Source organism: Heterodontus francisci, chromosome 30, assembly GCF_036365525.1.
Source record: "Heterodontus francisci isolate sHetFra1 chromosome 30, sHetFra1.hap1, whole genome shotgun sequence".
Classification (NCBI taxonomy): Eukaryota; Metazoa; Chordata; class Chondrichthyes; order Heterodontiformes; family Heterodontidae; genus Heterodontus; species Heterodontus francisci.
The window spans coordinates 17694705-17717004 of NC_090400.1; the positions used below are offsets into that span (position 1 = coordinate 17694705).

Consider the following 22300-nt stretch of genomic DNA (forward strand, 5'->3'; position numbering starts at 1 on the left):
GGAGTTGTAAATGGGAAATAGAACCATCACCAAGAGCTGCCATCCAAAAATTAAACAAAAACACAAAACAAAATGTGGGAAGAGGTCATGATCTCAAATTGTTGAACTCGGTGTTGAGTCCAGGAGGCTGTAAAATGCTTAATGGAAAGGATGCGATGCTGTTTCATTGAGCTTCGGTGAAACAGTGCAGGAGGTTGAGGATAGAAAGCTCAGAGTGGGACTGGGGCAGAGAATTAAAGTTGGCACCGAACAACCTGCTGAGCCTTTCTGTTTTCACTCCAGTTTGGTGCAAGAACTGAGCACTATGATGGGTTGATAAATGTTAAACAATGTCAGGACGGTAATTGGTCACTAACAAACTGACTTCGAACTCGCCCGCCAACTCCTGACCTTCTGTCGTAAAGCGAGCTGCCGCTGAGTGAGCGGGCCTTTATTTACGGCTTTGCCGCAAATGTAAGTGCGGCGGAGAGTCACGTGGATAGAGGTTGTGACCTGTGACTCGGGGTCGGGGGTCGGCTGGGAGATGGCTCTTTATGTGAAGGCGGCCACGATTCTGGAGCAGGTGGAGGGGAAGCGTGGATCTGTCAAAACGCTGGTTTATAACAGCGGCCACCAGGTAAGGGCGATCCGGGAGAATTATTGCCCGGTTCCGGGGAAAGACACCGGCCGTGCGGTGAGTGGGGGATCCGCTGGGGGAGAATCTGGGGATCTGCTGGTTGAGCGTAAAATCTAACGCATTTTGGTTAGAGCTGGTCATCTGCCAAAGGTCTATTATATTGGCAGGGAGTGTAATCTTATGTAATTTATTATTTGGGTTTCCTGCATTTGTTCTTAAATTTTACACAGAAATTGCAGCTTGGAAACGGGCGGTTAGGTCCCTGTTGGTTTATGTTCTGCACAATCCTTGTCCAATCTGTTCCTTTAATCCCCTTATTCTCATATCCTTTTATTCCCTATTCCAGAGGTCGGCGACCTTAATAACAAGAAGAGCCATTTAAAATTTAATCAAAAACGCCACAATGCTGTTACTTATGCCAGTTACGACCAGGTGAGGAAGGGGTCTCAGGCTCTCCTCTCACCCTTTCTCTGGTTTGGCTGTAACAGAGTTTATCTTTTTAAACACTGTGATTTTAGCTTACCACCACAGTGAGCCCTTGCTCCTTCCTCCTCGAATATATTAACAAATGAGCCAATCAGACAGGTTTTCTTGGGTTTAAACAAGAAAGATGTAAGTTTATTAACCTTAACACTCTAAACCGGTTAAAATTACTACAATACGCGACACATCCACACTTGCATGCATACGAGAGGTTCACACACAAATAGATACAGAGGGGAAGAAAGAGTTGGAAGGTTGAAGTAAAGTTTGTAATAAATTGAATTCAGATACTGGGTTGTAATGTCCTCAATTGAAGTTAAAGTTTTGGAGTCCTTGCTTGGGCCACTTGCACAATTTCAGGCTTGCTTCTCTGTTTCCTGAAGGCTGAAGAGAGGTTTTATTTGTCTTCTTGGTGGTTGCCTGTAAAGTTCTGTTGTCTTGAGGTGTAGTAGCTGCCACCGTGGTTTCCCTGGGACTTTGCTGGAGAGAGAGATGTTTTTTTCTTGGAGTTCAGTTGTGGTCCCTTGTTCACTCTGAGGCACAATTCAAAAACCTCAGTGTTACACCAGCAGGTTTGTCATATGACCATCTCTTTGTTTGAAACAGCCATTTCTGGAAGGAACTTTGAAATTCAAGGCTGTTCAGACATACTTGGTAGGGGATGGCGTGGGGGGGTTTGACACTTTCAAAGTTAAAGGGTGTCAACATCTTTTGATCACCACTATTGCCAAAAGCAATCTCGCTAACTGAATCAGGGAGCACCCCTATTGTTCCAGCTAGACTGGGTAATTTACCTCTTGTCTTTTAGCCAGCCTTTGTCTTCTCAAATGCAAATGTGTGTGGCCATTTTTAGTTGTTCAGTTTTGCTTTTTAAAAGTTATTTGTGATGTCCAGTAAAAGTTTCAAGCAGTGTTCTATATGACAAAATTATCATGTCCATTTGGCGTGTGATTTTCGTCACGCAATAATTGCGTGTTTTCTTTATGAAAGCAGCACTAATTTTGTAGATCATAGAATGATACAGCACCGAAGGGGGCTATTCAGTCCATCGGGCCTGCACCAACTCATTGAAAGAGCTATCCAGTTAGTCCACTTCCCTCCCCTTTTCCCCATAGTTGCACAGATTTTTCCCCTTCAAGTATTTATTCAATTCCCTTTGGGTTATAGTGCAGGGAGAGTTCTATATGAAGTTGCCTGTGGCATACCTAATGCAGGTATGCTTGCTGCTTTTCTCTTGTCCAGAGTTGAAAAATGTAATTAGAATCAATTGGACAGACGGTCTCAGAATCCTTTCCTAAGATTTTTGACATGCTAACTTCCCAATCTCAGCCGTCTCTGTCTGGCTAAGGAGATGTGTTTCCCATTCTTCACAAGAGAAACCAGAACACAAGCCTCCTCAGTCATACTACATGGCCTCCTACCAGCGTCCACTGGCAAGACTTCGGCAGTGACCTGGGTCCAGCGTCCCAGACAGTTTTCAACCAAGGGGAAAAAAAAGGTATAAAGTAGGTGGGGATGAATCATACAGAAAATGGTAACTTTTTTTTCCTGCCTTTTAGAACATTAAGCAGCTGTTTGCTTTGGTGTGTGAAACACTGAAATACACTCCTGTGTTGAAGGAAATTATTAGCACAACAGACCTGTTGAAGAAGGAGAAGAAACTGCAGATCACTGTCGCCAAGGTATGACTGTTAATGTGGCTGGGTGTACAGAGTCATTTTCTCCATCACCCTTCCCCTTTTAACCTTTTCTTGCATGGATCTTTCTCCATGTTAAGTGTGAAGAGAAACCTTGTGCAGAGTTCTCAATTTCTTCTAGAAAGTAATCTGTAAGGACTGTTGGAATGGACTGGCACCAGCGATCTTCCTTTCTCGGAAAAATCACATAAGACACTAGTTCTATTTGCTGTGTTGCTTTATGTGCTGGGGCCAGTAGGAACTCTAAGGAGCTAGAAGAAACTCGCTGTCATTTTAAATGGCCAACACAATTTGCGTAGAGTGTAAGTTAGATTGTACTGTGTGGTTTCTTGCTGATCTCCCTGTTCTGAATATTTTATCAATAAATAAATGTGCTTGCTGCAGTGGGCTTGTGGTATCTGAGGTGACAGGAGAATGTGGTGGGCAGCCCATGTATTCTCCATTGGTGTTTGACTGAGATTTGTAGCAGAGGCTGAAGATGAAGGCTTTGATTTATAAAAGACTGGGTGTGCTTATGGAAGCCCGAGTCTATACAAGGGTATTGAAGGGGGAAGGAGAGCTTGAACTATAATAACTGCCCAGTGACCAAAAGGAAGCCAGAGAGGTAAGTAGTTCCACAGTTTTGAGAGAATGGGTTAGAGTCAGAAATGAGTCTTGATTGCAATGTAGATAGAGGAGGGAGAATGTACAGGATGATGTATTTGGAGTTTCGAGTGTTGTTGATGGAGACCCTGCTTGTGTGAAAGTTGCTCAAGTACGACAACTGATTTAGAACATTTATAAAAAGGATACATTGACTTTTTAAACACAGGTACTGGTATACGACCTCCTGTTTGGGAAGGGCCTGAAGTGTGGCGGGAGTTGGAAAGCTCTGATTTTGAAACATCGCTCCCAGTTAAAATCTGCACTGGCCAGACTGAAAGTGAAAAGGAAAGTCAGCCGCAATGAGGATCTTATAGAAACGAAAGCTTCCAGCACAGTAGGTATGGAACCTTCTAGCACAGTGAGGGGAAAAATATAAGAAACCACTTGTGTTTATCATATCTTCAGAGCGTCGTGAAATGCTTCAGAGCCTCTTAATTATTGGTAAAGTGTCGTCACTGCAGTTTATTCAGAACAAGGGCCCAGAAACAGTAAATGAGACACATGACTGGTTAACTGATTTTTTTTTTTTGGTGGTGTTGGCTAAGGAATGAAATATTGGCCAGGACATTGAAGGAACTCCCCACTGCTCTTCAAATGATGCCATGGAATCTTAAACATCCACTTCAACAGGCAGACAGGGCTACAGTTTAATGTCTCTCACGAAACAAAGCACCTCACTCCCTCAGTTTTGTGCTGATTACCAGCTCAGTGCCTGGGATGGATTTGAATTTACAACCAACAACGAGCACTTGTATTTGTATACCACCTTTAATGTCATAAGATCCCAAGGCACTTTACAGGAGCATTATAAAACAAAATTTGGCACCTAGTCACATAAGATATTGGGGCATTTGACCAAAAGCTTGTTCAAAGAGGTAGGTTTTAAGGAGTGTCTTAAAGGAGGAAAGTGAGGTAGAGAGGCTGGAAGATTTAGGGAGGGAATTCCAGAGCTTGGGGCCTAGGCAGCTGATGGCATAGCCACCAGTGGTGGAGCAATTAAAATTGGGGATGCTCAAGAGATCAGAACAGGAGGAGTGCAGATATCTCTTTGTTACAGAAGTCAGAGTGCTGCTTCCTGATCCAATTTGAAACTGAATTGCCCTAAGGCACTGAAGCGAAGGGACGTACTCTAAGATATCTGCACTCCTCCAATTCTGCCAACTTGTGTATCCCTGATTTTAATTGCACCACCATTGGTGGCCATGCCTTCAACTGCCTAGGCCCTAAGCTCTGGAATTCCCGTCCTAACCTCTCTACCTTTGTCTCTTCCTTTAAATCACTCCTTAAGGCCTACCTCCTTTTCTCATCTGTTCTAATATCATCTTATGTGGCTCAGTGTCACATTTGGTCTGATAATGCTCCTGTGAAGCACCTTGGCACACTTTACTATGTTAAAGGGGGGGGTGGTCAGTGAAAATCCTTTAATGTGATTGGCTGCTTGGGCAGCCTGGTGACATCACTCCAGCTTCACGCCAGGAATGCCCAGTAAAGAACGCTGCAATCTGTTGCAGTATCACTGCACAATGATAGAGTGGAAATTTTCACCAAAGAGATCTCTCAGCGAGACTTACTTCCTGGTCTGCAACAAACACCCTTGCTTCGCTGCTCACCATAAACTCCGGGCCACAGTCATGTATGGATTTCCCTTTGCTTTTTTGGAATGGCTTGGTTGATTGCATTTTGCATCAGGGCCTTTACATTCTGAAAAGCAGAAGCCTTGGCACCCATTCCACTTGATATGACTGCATCATGTTGTGTTGTTATGTCTTCGAATTGGCTGTTGCCCTTCAGTAATCTCCCCGACTGCTTCTTTCTTGCCAGGTTGCCAGCTGCCTCGCTATGTCCGAGTAAACCTGCTGAAAAACAATGTGGAGGATGTGACTGACTACTTCAAACGTGAAGGTTACATTTACCTGGGGCAGGCCACCAGGTATATTTGATCTGTTACTCCAGTGCCATGCATGAAATCATTTCAAAGGATGTTGTACAGAAGGGGACAATTTACCAGATCCCCTGGACTGTCATTCAGAGGGGCTGGAGCTGCAGACCACAGCACTCAGTGTTGGGGTCTCAGACTTTACCAATTTGACAATACAGCTCAGTATTCTGTCTGTCTGTTTTGTTGATTTACTGTTCTGCAATTGACAGTGCTGAGTCTAGTATTGCTTCCAATCTGTTTCATCCTCTTATTCAGCAAGAACAGCGCCATTCATTGAGTAACCACATCTCTTATTTCTTCTTCCAGTGTGTATCACACTGCATGTACCTGTATTGAATTACATTTGTTATAGCTATGCCCTTTTGCAAATTTCGTCAAGGCCATTTTGTATCTCCTGTCTGCATGACTACCCGCCTGTTTAGTATCATGAGCAGTTGACCAACTACTATTGTGCTTCCAAATCCAGCACCGCTCCCTAGGATATTCTACCTAACACCAACTCCCCTTTAACTAGTACCCACTGTTTCTCTTGTAGCTAGTTTATTTTTATCCAGCTCCCAACTTTTACCCAGGCTATTCACTCACTGCCTAACTGTGTTCAGCAGCCTTTCATATGGAACTTAATTAAAGACTTTCTGGAAGTTTAGGTCCACTATATGATGGGACATTGCATTGTCTACTTGAAATGTCAGTTGCTTAGAAGAGTCAGAGGTTAGTCAGGCAGGATCTGTGTCTTTTGAATCCATTTACTAGGTTAATTTCATATGTTTATTCATCAAGTTTGTCCCAAATAATGAGTTCCATTAGTTTGCCAACTTACCAACTATTTATGCAAAACCAACAGCTATTTACTTAGGTTTGTTCCCAGTGTTCTCACAGCTAAATTCTTCTTCGCAGTGTAGCTGATCTGAGGCATCTTGGTCGTAAACAGTTCATCGGTGACCTTCACCTCCCAGAATTACTGGTTTTCCATCCGAAGACAGATCTTCATAAACACTACTTATACACAGCTGGGCATATCATTCTGCAGGATAAGGTAAACCTGGTCACACTTCACCAATGCTCCATATGGTGCATTCTGGAATCATGGTGGTTGCAAGGGTTTCAGAGGAACTGATGTGTATAATCGAAAGCTTTTACCTTCCAATTAGACTGAGTAGATCAAATACACCTGTTGGGGAGGGAGAATGCGAGTATTGTGGTGGAGGGCAGCAGTGAAGACAGAAAGACAGAGGAATATTCTGAATTTTGCTTCATAATGTTGTCGATCAGGGAGTATATCTAAATGTTCCTTCGAGATTAAATGATAGGCCATGATTGAGTCTCCTGTGTTTTACGCAGTGGGTTTCAAAAGAAGTTGTACTGGCACACCGATGGGTACAGATTTGCTTGATGCAGAAACCCTGGTTCATTGAATAGTAAGCCATTTGCAAGTGAGCTTCCCTGGCAGGAGGAGCAGTGTGTAAAGCTTGGCTGTTGGTATTTATGTTGTGGAGGTTTTATGGATTAGTACAGAATGCAGAGATGCACCTGCAGCAGATTTAATCACTAGCAGCACTTGGATCAACACCCGCTAGAGAGAGCACTTTGTAGAACTACTCAATCAGAACTTCACGGTGGACATGTGCCTGCTGGAGTAGCTCTCACAATGTACAATCAGAAATGAGCTAGATGATGATCCAGCGCTCGATGACGTGATAACTGCTGTCAACCAGATGAAAAACATGAAAGCTTCTGGTCCTGATAATATCCCTGCAGAAGTGCCGAAACACAGAGGAGACATACTGATCTCTCAGATACATGCCCTATTTGTGAAGCTCTCCCAGAATGACGAAATTCCAAGTGACCTTAGAGACACCACAATGATCACAATCTTCAAAAAAAGAGACAAGATACTGTAGTTGCTACAGTTTAACATAGCATTGCTCTCAACTGTTGGCAAAGTCCTAGCTAGGATACTTGTAAATTGCCTCTCGCCAGTTGCAGAGGAGGTCCTTCCAGAGTCTCCGTGCAGCTTCTGAGGAACAGCTGACATGATTTTCACAGCATGCTAACTTAAGGAAAAGTGCAGAGAGCAGAACAACCCTTTTTTCATGGCCTTCTTCGAACTCACAAAAGCCTTTGACTTGGTAAATCAAACTGCCCTTTGGAAGGTGCTGCAGCAATATGGATGCCCAGCTAAGTTCACAAATATCATCAGGTTCCTACATGATGATATGCAAATAACGGTACGATGCATGGCTCCAATACAGACCCCTTCCCTGTCAAAACCGGCGTCAAACAGGGGCATGTCATTGCACCAACACTACAGGCTCCCCCCCCCCCCCCCCCCCCCCCCCAGGTGTGTTAATAATTTATTGCATTGATTGTAAACTCTTCAGCCTCAACCAGCTGAAGGCCAAAACCAAGACAGTGACCACTTCTGTAACAGAACTACCGTATGCTGACCATGCACAATTTTGTGCTCACTGAAGAAGAACTACAACAGATAGTTGATGTGTACGCTGAAGCCTATGAGAGCATGGGACATGCCCTGAACACCAGGAAGACCACATTCCTCTACCAATCCACACCAAATGTATCCAATCCAATGCCTTCAATTGAGATTCATGGTGAAGTGTTGGAAAATGTCCCTCACTTCCCATATCTTGGAAGCTGTCCATCCCAAAAAGCTGACATTTTATTTTTTTTATTTAGAGATACAGCACTGAAAAAGGCCCTTCGGCCCACCGAGTCTGTGCCGACCAACAACCACCCATTTATACTAATCCTGCATTAACCCCATATTCCCTACCACATCCCCACCATTCTCCTACCACCTACCTACACTAGGGGCAATTTACAACCGCCAATTTACCTATCAACCTGCAAGTCTTTGGCTGTGGGAGGAAACCAGAGCACCCGGCGGAAACCCACACGGTCACAGGGAGAACTTGCAAACTCCGCACAGGCAGTACCCAGAACTGAACCCGGGTCGCTGGAGCTGTGAGGCTGCGGTGCTAACCACTGCGGCACTGTGCCGCCCTCAACATTGATGAAGTACACCACCAAATCCGATGTGCTAGCTCAGCCTATGGTAAATTATGTACTCAGGTTTTCAAGAATCATGATATCAGACCCGACACTAAACTCAAGGTCAGTCGAGCATTGGTTCGCCCCATGTTTCTCTACTGTGTTGAAGCTTGAACAACTTATATTGCCATATCGAGGCCCCAGAACAACATTGTCAATGCTGTCTGAGAAGGATCTTGTGAATCAAGTGGGAGGACAAAAGACAAACATGAGCATCCTTCAAGACAACATGCCAAGTGTAGAGGCCTTGATAATCTATCAGCTGAGATGGATGGGACATGTTGACAGAATTGCCCGACTCAAAACTGCCCAAACAGGTGCTTACTCAGCTACGCAAGGGAGCCTGTTCACATAGGGGTCAAAGGCAATGTTTGAAAGACAATCCCAAAGCCTCCATGAAGATCTGCTCTCTTAACACTGACACATGGGAAGCAGATGCCCAATCACGACCAAAATGAGGATCCATCAAAAAATGGTGTCAAGACCTTCCAATCAACGAGCAGCCACTGAGGGAGAACGGTGAGAGAGACAGAAAGAGAGGACAGATGCTCGAGCCAACAATCTGCCACCAGCTCTTCCAGCTGACAACCAATGTCCTCACTGTGAGAGAGTCTGCAAGGCTAAGATGGGGCTCATGAGCCATCTGTGAACCCACAGTTAACACTGACATCTCCCTTCTACCCAGCTCTTGTGCTGGTATGATCTTGTAAAGAGCCATCAGCCTGTTCAAGATTCACTGATGCTGTATATGATGGACTCTTGATGTTCCAACACACTGGAGTGCCCTAGCTCCAGTATCTCTCAATGAAGCACTTGCCATAGTGTGGGGCATACCTACTGACTGACTCGCTCACGTTAACCAGGTCACCTGGGCAGATTTGTCACAGATCCACTGAATGCTTGTTTTTCCCCTCCCCTTTTTTCCAGGCCAGTTGTCTCCCAGCATTTCTTTTGAACCCTCCAGCAGGTTCTCATGTGATTGATGCTTGTGCAGCCCCTGGGAACAAGACCAGCCATCTTGCTGCTATTCTCTGTAATAAAGGGTAAGTCCAGGCCTAACTGCAGTACGTTAAAGAATAAGATTGAAAGACCTGTGATACTTAAGGAAAGGGCTTCATTTTACAAACACAACCCCTCTCTTCCTGTTAGAGCTGGATCTGTTCTTGCACAATGGCCCAGAAACTGGCAGGTGGCTGTCCCACAGACACGTCCTCCATTATAACCAGTTACTTTAAAAAAAAAAATTATATCACTATAAACTGAAGCTGTCTTGCTGGCAGTGACACTTGTTTGCATGATCCATTGCTGGACTGAGCTTACAGCTGGGGAGGGGGTAGGTGAAATTTAGGCAACTGTGTGAGAGTTGGACAAGAATTGGGAAACTCTGGGAATATCAAGGTGGGGATCGGGTATCACGGATAACTAGGAATAACACCGAGGAGATCATGGATAACTCTAGGATTAACAGCAGCTTCAGACGGAGGAGAACTGTTGTGTTTGTAAGATGAATCCCTCTCTTTGTATATCATGGACAAATCTGTGGGAATATCACTTCAGATCAAGGCTATGAGAGCATCATGGGGGAGGGGAGCAGGAGGACAGAACTCAGGACAACTGTGGAAATTCCATGGAGTGGTTGGGAGAGAGAAAAGCACTAGAACTACAAGATTTCGTATAATTTATAGTCCTGTGCCAGTGCAATTAGCATGAAAATGGCAAACAGTAAGTGTGTATGAAATCTAAAGTTGAAGAACCACATTAACCATCGAGGTTTACGGCACAGGAGAAGGCCAGTTGGTTCATTGTGTTTATGCTGGCTCTTTGCTAGAGCAATCCAAAAATTAATTCCATTCCCTGCTTTCTCCCTGGAGCCCTGTATTATCCTCAGCTTAAAATATTTATTCAATGTTCATTCAAAAGGAGATTGCTTTAACCACATGCTGTGTTCCAACAACCTCTGTATAAAGACATTTCTCTTGACCTCTCTTCTCCCTCTCCAATCGGCAGTATTAAATTGATAATCCCCGCAATGGCACCCCCAGCCAGAGGAAATATTCTTTTGCCTAGTCACATTTCATAATTCTCTTAAATCTCCTCTTAAGCCTTCTCTGCCCGACCAGAAATAGCCTCGACATCTCGAGTCTCTTCTGCAGACTAGTTTCCCTTCCCTGGCATGTTCTTGGTGAATCTACGCTGCACCTTCTCTATGGCTTTAATATCCTTTCTATAATTGGGCACTCAAAACTGCACACTGTACTCCACCTGTGGTCTAAGCACTGCCTTCTACAAATTTATCATTGCTGCTTTTGTACTCTGTGTCCTTTTTTTTAACAAAAACTCAAAATACCATTGATCCTTTTCTACCGGCACTCTCACTCACATGGAAATGGTATGAATTTTTTTTCAATTGTGCATGTTCAAGTTTACAACATTTGCTCCATTTTCATTGTGTAGCATCCACCACCCTGGCTCCTGCCCACTTCCCCCTCACCCCCAACCCATTCTTCCTTGCTGCGGTACATCATCTCTAGGCTGCGATTCTGCTCCATCCGTCTGCTCGTCTTTAGGTCTGCCCGCCTTGTTCAGGGTTTATCTTTCCAGGTGTGCATTCCCATTCAGCACATTCTGTTCAACTTCAATTTGATATCCCCAGTGTGAACCCAGGGATTCATAGTAGCAGAATTACATACTCCCACTCCCTGCCCCATCCCATCCACCACTGTGTATCCGAATCGATCGAGCACCTGCTAACCATTCCCCTCTGTGCAATGTTGGAAGCTGCAAAAAATGTTGAAACAGGCAACAAAAGGAGCTGTTTTTAACAAAGATAGGGAGCAGCTAACGTAACAGCAAACATTTGAAGGAGGGAAGATACTGTCATTTGATACAGTGGCGCAGTGGTTAGCACCGCAGCCTCTCAGCTCCAGGGACCCGGGTTCGATTCTGGGTACTGCCTGTGTGGAGTTTGCAAGTTCTCCCTGTGTCTGCGTGGGTTTTCTCCGGGTGCTCTGGTTTCCTCCCACAAGCCAAAAGACTTGCAGGTTGATAGGTAAATTGGCCATTATAAATTGCCACTAGTATAGGTAGGTGGTAGGAATATGGGATTAGTGTAGGATTAGTATAAATGGGTGGTTGATGTCCGGCACAGACTCGGTGGGCCGAAGGGCCTGTTTCAGTGCTGTATCTCTAATCAATAAGGTGCAACATCAAAGTATTGTGGAAGCTCATGGTGTAGGGGGTAAAATGTTGGCATGGATAGAAGATTGGCTAGCTGACAGGAAACGGAGAGTAGCATAAATGGGTCATTTTCTGGTTGGCAAGATATAACAAGTGGTGTGCCATAAGGATCTGTTCTGGGGCTTCAACATTTTACAATTTATATAAATGACTTGGATGAAGGGACCGAAGGTATAGTTGTTAAATTTGCTGATGACACAAAGATAGGTAGGAAAGTAAGTTGTGAAGAGGACTTAAGGAGGCTACAAAGGGATATAGATAGGTTAAGTGAGTGGACAAAGATCTGGCAAATAGAGTATAATGTGGGAAAATCTGAAATTGTCCATTTTGGCTGGAAGAATAAAAAAGAAGCATATTATCTAAATGGTGAAAGGATGCAGAGGAATCTGGGTGTCCTAGTGCATGAATCGCAAATGTTAGTATGCAGGTACAGCACGTAATTAGGAAAGCTAATAGAATGTTATCATTTATTGTGAGGGGAATTGAATACAAAAGTAGGGAGGTTTTGCTGCAGTTATACAGGGCATTGGTGAGACTGCTGGAGTTCAGAAGAGCAAGAGGCGACTTCATTGAAACATAAGATCCTGAGGGGTCTTGACAGGGTGGATGTGGAAAAGATGTTTCCCCTTGTGGGAAAATCTAGAACTAGGGGTCACTGTTTTTTTAAAAAAAAAAAGGGGTTGCACATTTCAGACAGAGATGAGGAGAAACTTTTTCTCTGAGGGTAGTGAGTCTTTGGAATTCTCTTCCTCAAAAGGCGGTGGAAGCAGAGTCTTTGAATATTTTTAAGGCAGATGTAGATAGATAAGCAAGGGGGTGAAAGGTTATCTGGGGGGTAAGCAGGAATGTGGAGTTGAGGTTACAATTTGATCAGCTATGATCTTGTTGAATGGTGGAGCAGGCTCAAGTGGCCTACTCCTGTACCTAATTCGTATGTTCGTTTGTCATTTAAATTGCTTGTGATATGAACAGGATAGACCTGTACTCCCATACTGCTTTGATTTACCATCTGTGTCTTCATCCGTTGTCTGTCTGTTCTGAAAATACCAATGGAACCCTGTTATTGCTTTAATCTTTTAAGGAAACTCTTTGCCTTTGATCTTGACACCAAGCGCTTGGCTTCAATGGGTACCCTGCTATTGAGGGCTGGAGTTACGTGCCATGAACTGGCCAATCAGGACTTCTTGCTTGTGGATCCCAGAAACTCCAAGTACCAGGATGTAAAGTATATTCTACTGGACCCGTCATGCAGTGGCTCTGGTGAGGAGAATCTCCTTTACTTGCAGCTGGATGACAGAGTGGGTTTGTGCCCTATTAAAGGGGGAGGGGGGCAGGGGTAAAGCTTGATGCCGCTAAATTCCTGGATCCTGTTGTGCTACATTAGAGGATGGTTTTGGAGGGATTGGGAGGATTTGAGTGATTCCTCAATGCTGAGCTCTCAGCCAGATTAGTTACCCCTGTCCAGAATTGGGGGATTTGGGAAGGGGACGCTTTATAAAAGAACTGCCTGCAGTTTTTGAAAATACTTTTCCTGTCCTGAAATTTAGTGAGCAGTCACTCTTGGACTGTCTGTTTTGAAATGGTGCCAAGCTTGGCCCAGTGTTGGAGGACTTGGAGAAGGTGACCTGTGTAGCTTCAAGGCAAAAGAGCAAATGGATGAATTTGTATCCTCATAAAACTGAAGGAGTCCACTGTGTCTGCAGCAGCTTGCACTTATGTAGCATTCTTCAAGTAGTCAGTGATTTACAAAGGAGGAGCTGGGCACAGAGCAGGGATGGGGAAGGAGAGACCAAAGAAATGGTTGAATCAACGGGATTTTAAGAGATGCTTGAGAACAAGGAGAGAGTTAGCACTCAAGCTACCTCAATCCCATGAAATCACCACCACCACCCCCCCCCCCCCCCCACTGGAAAGAACAGCTATTTAGGTGAGCTTTAGAGGTCTGATGGCACAATGGAATGGAGTTGGTGTTGTCAGGAGAGTATGGGAGATAGCTGGCAAAAATAGTTGTGCACTGTTTGTGTTAGGTTGCTTCCTATAGCAGTTGAACTGTAAGTTTTGAACCCTTAAAGTACTGCACAACCTGAGCTCCACTGGATGACTTTTGGATTCTGAATAGCTCTGTTGTCAGGAATTCATTTTACCCACAAATAGAGGCTTTTAATTAATTTATCTTTTTAAAACAAGGAATTGTGAACCGCTTGAACCAGCTCACAGACGATGAGGCGTCATCGTCCACACAACGTCTACAGGCGCTCGCAGGTTTCCAGTGCAAAGCCCTCAATCACGCACTGAGCTTTCCAGGCGTGGAACGTGTCATTTACTCAACCTGTTCGATCCATCGCGAGGAGAATGAGGATGTCGTTGAGGAGATACTAAAGAAACTTGGCAATCGGATCAGGTAGAGGCTCCATGTTCTTGTGAGGAGGTGAAGGCAATGATCTTTTAAACCTCCCCCCCCCCCCCCGATTATCTCATTAAGACAATTCACGAACAGTTACTTTCTTTGTTCTCAAAGATACCTTTTCACAATCTGTAACCCCTGCCCAACTCTGAAAAATTAGAACTGACAACTTATGACATTTTTTGCCAATTCTTTTCTCTCTTTTCCACCAAAACCTGGAAAACACCAGTTACACACTCCCCCCTCACTCAAGTAGTTGCTTGGGCTGATAAGTGGCAAGTAACATTAGTACCACACAAGTGCCAGGCAATGACTATCTCAAACAAGAGAGAATCTAACCATCTGCCCTTGACATTCAATGGTATTACCATCGCTGAATCCCCATTATCAACATCCTGGGGGTCACCATTGACCAGAAACTGGACTGGACCAGCTGCCATGTACACGATGGGCTGAAGGGCCTGTTTCTGTGATGTTTAGCTCTATGACTCTATGATATGAATGCTGTGGCCAGAAGAGCAGGTCAGAGGCTGGGAATTCTGTGGCAAGTAACTCGCCATCTGTTTTCCCATCTACAACGCACGAGTTAGGGGTGTGACGGAATACTCTCCACCTGCCTGGATGGGTGCAGCTCCAACAACATTCATGAAGCTCGACACCATCCAGGACAAAGCAGCCCGCTTGATTGGCACCCCATCTACGACCTTCAATATTTACTCCCTCCACCACCGACGTGCAGGGGCAGCAGTGTGTACCATATACAAGATGCACTTCAGCAACCCACCAAGGCTGCATAGACAGCACCTTCAAAACTTATGACCTCTACCACCTAGAAGGACAAGGCAAGCAGATGCATGGGAACACCTCCACCTGCAGGTTCCCCTCCAAACCACACACCATCCTGACTTGGAACTATATCGCCATTCCTTCACTGTCGCTGGGTCAAAATCCTGGAACTCCCTACAGGTGTAGGGTGTGCCTACACCTCAAAGACTGTAGCGGTTCAAGAAAGCAGCTGGGCAACAAATGCTGGCCTAGCCAGTGATGCTCACATGCGAATTAAAAAAAGTCACTGGCTATTGTATTATTCATATAAGAAAGGCAGGAGGTTGCACTAGACCCAAGTCTGATTCTGCCCTCACTGATGTTAACAGGCCTACTCTTTCCAGCAGGGATCAGTGGCTGGCAGTCTGGTACATAAGAACATAAGAAGCAGGAGCAGGCCGTCCGGCCCCTCGAGCCTGCTCCGCCATTCAATAAGATCATGGCTGATCTTTTCGTGGGCTCAGATCCACTTATCCGTGCTCCCACCGTATCCCTTAATTCCTTTATTGTTCAAAAAGATATCTACCTTAGCTTTAAAGACGTTTACTGAAGAAGCGTCAACTACTTCACTGGGCAAGGAATTCCATAGATTAACAACCCTCTGGGTGAAGAAGTTCTTTCTTAATTCAGTCCTAAATCTGCTCCCTCTAATCTTGAGGCTATGCCCTCTTGTCCTAGCTTCACCTGCCAGTGGAAACATCCTCTCTACTTGTATCTTATCTATTCCCTTCATGATTTTATATGTTTCTATAAGATCCCCCCTCATTCTTCTGAACTCCAATGAATATAATCCCAATCTACTCAGTCCTCCTCATAAGCCAACCCCCTCAACTCCGGAATCAACCTAGTGAACCTCTTCTGCACCCTCTCCAGTGCCAGTATATCCTTTCTCAAGTAAGGAGACCAAAACTGCACACACTACTCCAGGTGTGGCCTCACCAGTACCTTATACAGGAGCCTTGGATGAATTGTTCCTTAGCTGGGTTTGTGGGGGAAGGGACCCAGGGGGTGGGGGCACCACTGATACCAACTATAGTGGCCTTCAGCTTCCCCAGCTTAGATCAGCTAACCTGCCTCAAATGGACCAGGGATCTTTCTGCTTTCCTTGTCTCAGTTGCATCTCTAATTCTAAACTGATGGAAATGTGTTTCTTCTGATTTTTAAAATACCCTAGACTAAAACTTACTGGTTACATTCATCAGATTTTGTTATTTGGTATTTTGAGAGGTGCACACACGATTAATTTTAATTCAGTCGATTTTAATAGTTTTGTTGAATAAAAGTTAAATAAATTTACATCAGACACGGAACAGGATTTTCCCTCTGGGGGCGGGAAACAGTCAGGACTATTTCCGGTTCCTGAATCTGGGGGGTTGGAAACAATCACCAGTCCAGATTTTCATGGAGGCTGCTCCTTAATTGGCTGAATTTGTCATCCAATTAAGGATGATAGGTGGGCTCTCAAAGCTGGAGGGCCAATCAGAGGCCTTCCAGCTTGAAAGAGGCAGCAGGCTGCAATAGAGGGTAAGTAAAGGAGAGGGCACTTTAAAATGGAGGTGCCCTTTCTTCAACTTTTCTAAACAAAATTTAAAAATGGGAGTTCATAGCTAGGCCACCACTCTGGTGGTGGGGTTCCCTCAACTGGGCAGCCTGCAGCTGCTCCTGCATGCAGGCAGGAAGGGTGGGCCTCTAGACCTGCCTGGAGTGCTGGCCCCCTGGTCTGCTGCCCGGAGGTCGCCTCCAGCACCTAAACTGGCTCCCTGCCGACTGCGGGGACCTGGATGCTGACTGGAAATCTGTCGGCCTCCTTTTAATTGGCCTCAATAGGCTCTTAACGAGCTGTGTCGGCTACTTGCCATGTGCAGGCGGGTAGACCTGCTGCTCCCCCATTCCGCCTCTTCAAAAATGGCCCGGAAGTGGGATGGAGCCGGGGAACCGGGACGCTGGCCAGCAGGGCTATTTTTAGCTCCCATCCACCTCTTGTTCCCAGCCCCAGCGGAGGCCCAAAATCCAGTCTGGGGTCTCATCAGCTAGAATTCAGTAATGTATAAAGTGCCTCACAGATGACCATTATTGGTTGGGGAAAGTGTTTCTGCAATTCACTCATGCTATAGCCCAGTGACAATCAATCCAGATTCATTTTCATTCACATGGATCTCCTTGTGAATCCAGATTGAGTCAGTCTCGCTGATCTCCTTGGTCTGGAGGGAATCCAGTGACTCACACCAGGTTGTGAATTCTGGTCTTCTGCAAGGACTGACATTTTACATTAAGACTCTATTGATTTGGAAAGGCAAATGGTATGTCAGCTTTCATTAAAAAGGGTTTGGAGTATAAGAGTAAAGAAGTCTTACTAAAGTTATACAGGGAATTGGTGAGGCCTCACCTGGAGAACTGTGCACAGTTTTGTTCTTACCTAAGGAAGGACAAACTTTCCCTGGAGGGAGTGTAACAAAGGTTGATGAGACTGGTTCCTGGGATGAGGGGATTGAGGTGACCTACTTGAAGCATAAAATTCTTAAGGGGTCTGACAGGGTAGATGCTGATAAAATGTTTCCCCTGTCTGGGGAATCTAAAACACGAGGTCACAGTCTCATACTAAGGGCTCAACCAGTTAAACTGAGATGAAGAGAAATTTCTTCACTCAAAGAGTTTTGAATGTTTGGAATTCTCTACCTCAGAGAGCTGTGGATGTTCCGTTGTTGAGTATTTTCAAGACATAGAAAATAGGAGCAGGAGTAGGGCATTTGGCCCTTTGAGCCTGCTGTGCCATTCATTATGATCATGGCTGATCATCCAACTCAGTAGCCTGTTCTGGCTTTTGCCCCATACCCTTTGATCCCTTTTAGACCCAAGAGCTATATCTAACGCCTTTTTGAAAACATACAATGTTTTGGCCTCAACTGCTTTCTGTGGTAGCGAATTCCACAGGCTCACCACTCTCTGGGTGAAGAAATTTCTCCTCATCTCAGTCCTGAAAGGTTTACCCCAGTATCCTGAAACTATGTCCCCTGGTTCTGGACTCCCCGCCATCGGGAACATCCTTCCTGCATCTACCCTGTCAAGACCTGTTAGAATTTTATAGCTTTCTAAGAGATCCCCCCTCACACTTCTGAACTCCAGCAAATATAATCCTAACCAACTCAATCTCTCCTCATATGTCAGTCCCGCCATCCCAGGAATCAGTCTGGTGAACCTTCACTGCACTTCCTCTATAGCAAGAACATCCTTGCTCCGATAAGGAGACCAAAACTGCACACAACTTGTCCAAATCACCCTGAAGCCTCGCTGCATCCTCCTCACAAATCACCCTCCCACCCAGTTTTGTGTCATCTGCAAATTTGGAGCTATTACATTTAGTTCCCTGATCTAAATCATTAAAACATATTATGAATCCCTGCAGTACCCCACTAGTCACTGCCTGCCATTCGGAAAAAGACTCATTTATCCCTACTCTTTGTTTCCTGTCTGCCAACCAATTTTCTATCCATTGCAATACCGAGGTCAACAGATTTTTTGGGTGCCAAGTGAATTAAGGGATATGGGGATAGTGTGGGAAGGTGGAGGATCAAATGGCCCACCCCAGCTCCTATTTCTTAAGTTCTCAGGAGTGACTGCTGACTTGTTTGAGTAGTGGCTGGATACAATGCATGATTCCAGGAAGATGGAGCACTGCATTTAATGGCAACCTATGACCAAATGTCCTGCCTTTTTGTTTCATTTTCTGATGCCACTCTAGTAAGCTTTTTGGGTTGCACTTAACCTTAAAGTTCAGGAAGAACGAGTTCAAGATTCCTGTTCTGTGCTGAGGTAGCTGATCTCAGCTGAGGTTTTACAATTTACCTCGCTGTCCTAGAGCCTAGAAGGAGAAAATCAGCCCGGCGTTCTCATTCCTGACTGCTGTTCATTGCGTTTTATGGGTAATTGGGCAGGACAAGATCAGTCTTGACTGCGATCATTTCCACATTTGACTAGTCTGCCAATTGCACCCAAGTTCCCACATAAGGAATAATTGCTTCTGAGGTACTTGGGGGCAGCCAGTGGAACCAGACCCCAGCAAGAGTTGGTGCCTCTCTAGGAGAGAAATTTGGGGACTCAAAAGCTTGTACTGTGAGAACTAGCGAGTGGGAAAGTGAACAGCATTTTAGGTGTTGTCTGTTTGATGTGCTCCTGTTTCTTCCATACAGACTGGTCAATCTGATGCCATCATGGCCATATCGTGGTCTGGATACATTCCCGGAAGGTCCCCACTGTATCCGGGCTACACCCAATGACACCTTGACAAATGGCTTTTTTGTTGCCATGTTTGAAAAGCAATGCGGAGAGAAGGAGACGGAGCAAAACAGAGAGAGGTATGCTTTCTGTAGAATGTCCATACTCCCATGAAACCCTGATTAACAATCCCTTTAAGTGAGGTAAAACCTTGAAGTTGGTGTCGTAGAAATAATTATACATTGTTCTTAAGCAGCATAAAATTAAAAGGTAAAAAGTGTTTAATTCTCCAGGGCAGTTTGGTAATACAGCATGAATGGGTTCTCTTTATTCAGATCTGTGGCAGTGAAGATTTTCTCTGATGTTCAACAACCTATACTCAATCCAATTCAGTCCTGTACTTAGTACATAGATTCCACATGTCATATTGCTCAAGGTGTGTGTGTGTTGTTCAATAGCCTATAGTCTCAATTGAATTCAGTCTTGCAGTTAGATTCCACATGCATAGTCACTTAGGGCTGAATTTTACACCCCCACCCCCCCAAAGAGTGGGATGGTGGTAGGGGGGTGGCGTAAAATGGAGTGGGAGGTTCTGATGAGGCAACAAAAACTTACTTTAGGTCTCGGGCTCCCTGACGTTGTTTTCTGTCGACTGGGCTGACCATTGCTATTCTCAATATTATCTTGCAGGCCCCCACCTGCCAAGAATGAGGCACATTAATTTCGCCACATGGGCATTAAATTTCAAATTGTTGCTGGAAAGAAGAGAAGGCCTGTTAGAAGGGGTTGCCAGGCCCCTGGCTCGAAAGACATTTTTGCATATTAACAGACAGTGCTAGTAGACAAAGGAGTTATTCCCTGCTTCAATTCAATCCACAAAGCCAGAACTGGTTATACCAGTCAGTCACGTGACCACCTTGCTGGTCAACAGGGGGATGTTTTAAATTGGAGAGACAGTGTTCAACTGGCAGAAAGCTCTTTGCTCCTGGACTGAAACAGACCTCCTCTCCTGTCTGCTCCCATCTCTTTCTCACTGAACTCCAATAACCCACTGAAGATACATGAACCCCAAGAGAGAAAAGTCTCCTACAGTGAACAAGGTTTAAGAAGAATACTGGGCCCCAATGAAAAGCAAGATCCACCTACGAACACTGACTGTACAGTGAGCTCGAAGACCCGTAACAAAAACTCTTCAGATATTGCCTCAAACCTTTATTTTTCTTCTCTCTTCTGTCTCTATTTGCATGTGTGTATCGCATATGCATGCTAGCGTCGTGTATCCGTAGGCGTCAACCAAATTAGAGTTCAAGTTTAATAAAATTTCACCTTCTTTAAACCTAAGAAAGTCTGTTTGTGCTCATTTCTTTGCCTTGTAGTTGGAAAGCAGTGAACAAGGATTCACCAAGGGTGAGCTAAAACAGTGTGTTTAAAAATAAAAACCCTGTTACAGTAAGACCATGTGAAGGCTGAAAGGGACCCCTAGACCTCTTTCTCACCTGGCCGTAACAATATATAAATAAATGAGCTGGATTTAGGTATGGGGCACAATATCAAATTTTATAGGTAACAAAAATATGAAACATCGTTAGCTGTGAAGCAAACTAAGATAGCTGAGGAGGACATAAACAAGTTAGTACATAAAGATCAGATGAAATTTAATGTCAGTATAATGAGGTAATGCATTTTGGGAGGAAGAATATGAAGGGGAAATGTAGATTAAATGGTAAAATGTCCAAAGGAGTGTAAGAGCGTTCAAGAACACAAACCATTAAAAGTGGGAAGACAAGAAGAAATTACATTAAGAAATTAAATAAATTGAGTTGAGTCTGATGGTGCAGAGTGGCCCAGGACTTTTGAAACAATGGATTCATAATATAATTGAAACTGATTTCCTGTATTATTTTCAGCTCGACTAAAGAGGTGATGTCACTTCCTTCAGCTGGCCTTGTTCCTGTGACCACATCAGAAGGAAAACCTATGCCTTTGTTGCTACCTGCTCAGTCCAGGAAGGTGAAACGGAGAAAGGTGAAGAAGCAGAAAAGCCCTCAATAGTTAGGCTAATTGTAGCTGGTTTGGAGGCGATGAACTGGAAATCTGAAAAACATAAGAACCTGTTGTGGAACAGCTTGGTGGGACTTTTCAGGTCTATAGGTGGTGATTTGGTCTAAGGAATGAAAGTATGACTGGAAGAGGGTAGATCTTGTTTCTCTGAATATCAATGAGCCCCGTCATATGGTGTGGACTAATAATGGCTCAGGTTGAATCCTCAGTCTGTCTGGTGTTAATGATCTCAGACGTGTGGGTGCTACTGTTCCCTCTCTTTCTTGCCCCCCACCCCCCAACATTACATACAGTAGACAGCTGATGTGCATCTTCCTTTAATATCTTTGCTGTCCAAAATTATTCTAGAGTAGAGTGGTTTTGCCAGAAGAGATGGAGGTCCAGTCTGTTTATAGTAAACCACTTGAGTACAACATCTACTCAAATTTATACCCCTAAGACCTGAAGGAGTGAAGAAAATGTGTAAAATTACGTGATGAGTCAGACCTTCCCAGCTGAATATTTGCTGGAGGTGTCTAATGTGAATCTATTTCACAATTATTTTTGGTCTATTGTTGTATACGGTCAATTAAATTGATATGCATTCCTTTTTTCCTGCATTTAACTCTGGCTGAAATGTAATTGGAAAAATAAAGCATGACCGAGAAGACTAAGTTAAGCAATTAACTTATTGCATCAATAGCCAGCCTTGTGCTTTCAACTCTGCATTCCAGTGCCCCTTTTACAGTAGATGCGATTCAGAAACAGAGAAAAAGGTGCAAACGTGCAGCAGGAGAGTGTAGACATATTTGTAGAATCTGAAAAAAAAAGGATAGAGGTAGGATAAAACATCAGAAGTTGGATGATATGACAGATCATTTGTCAAGTAATGGAAAGAATTTGTAAAGAAATGAAAAAATTAACCATGAGTAAAGAGTTAAGACAGAGCAGCATGAGGAAAACTGAAAACCTGACTCACATTTGAGGATTGTCACGAGAGTTTTGTTTTTTTTAAACAAAGAGGTCTGTGTGCCTTTAAGACTGAACAGTGACTGCTGAGATTTGGTGTTTAAACTGCAGGCTCTAAAACTTGTATCAAAGCAACCAGAAAGATTTTACGATTGTCTTGT

At 44.3% G+C, this 22300-nt stretch overlaps 1 protein-coding gene across 1 annotated transcript; it reads left to right on the forward strand.

Moving 5' to 3' along the window:
- Positions 1-480: 480 nt before the first annotated feature.
- On the forward strand, positions 481-21838 carry nsun5 (NOP2/Sun RNA methyltransferase 5). Its single transcript, XM_068010194.1, has 10 exons — positions 481-616; positions 2659-2781; positions 3608-3779; positions 5263-5371; positions 6278-6416; positions 9380-9495; positions 12771-12949; positions 13877-14090; positions 19106-19270; positions 21038-21838. The coding sequence occupies exons 1-10, from the start codon at positions 524-526 to the stop codon at positions 21180-21182; spliced, it is 1455 nt and encodes a 484-aa protein (XP_067866295.1). The 5' UTR covers positions 481-523; the 3' UTR covers positions 21183-21838.
- The last annotated feature ends 462 nt before the right edge of the window (positions 21839-22300 follow it).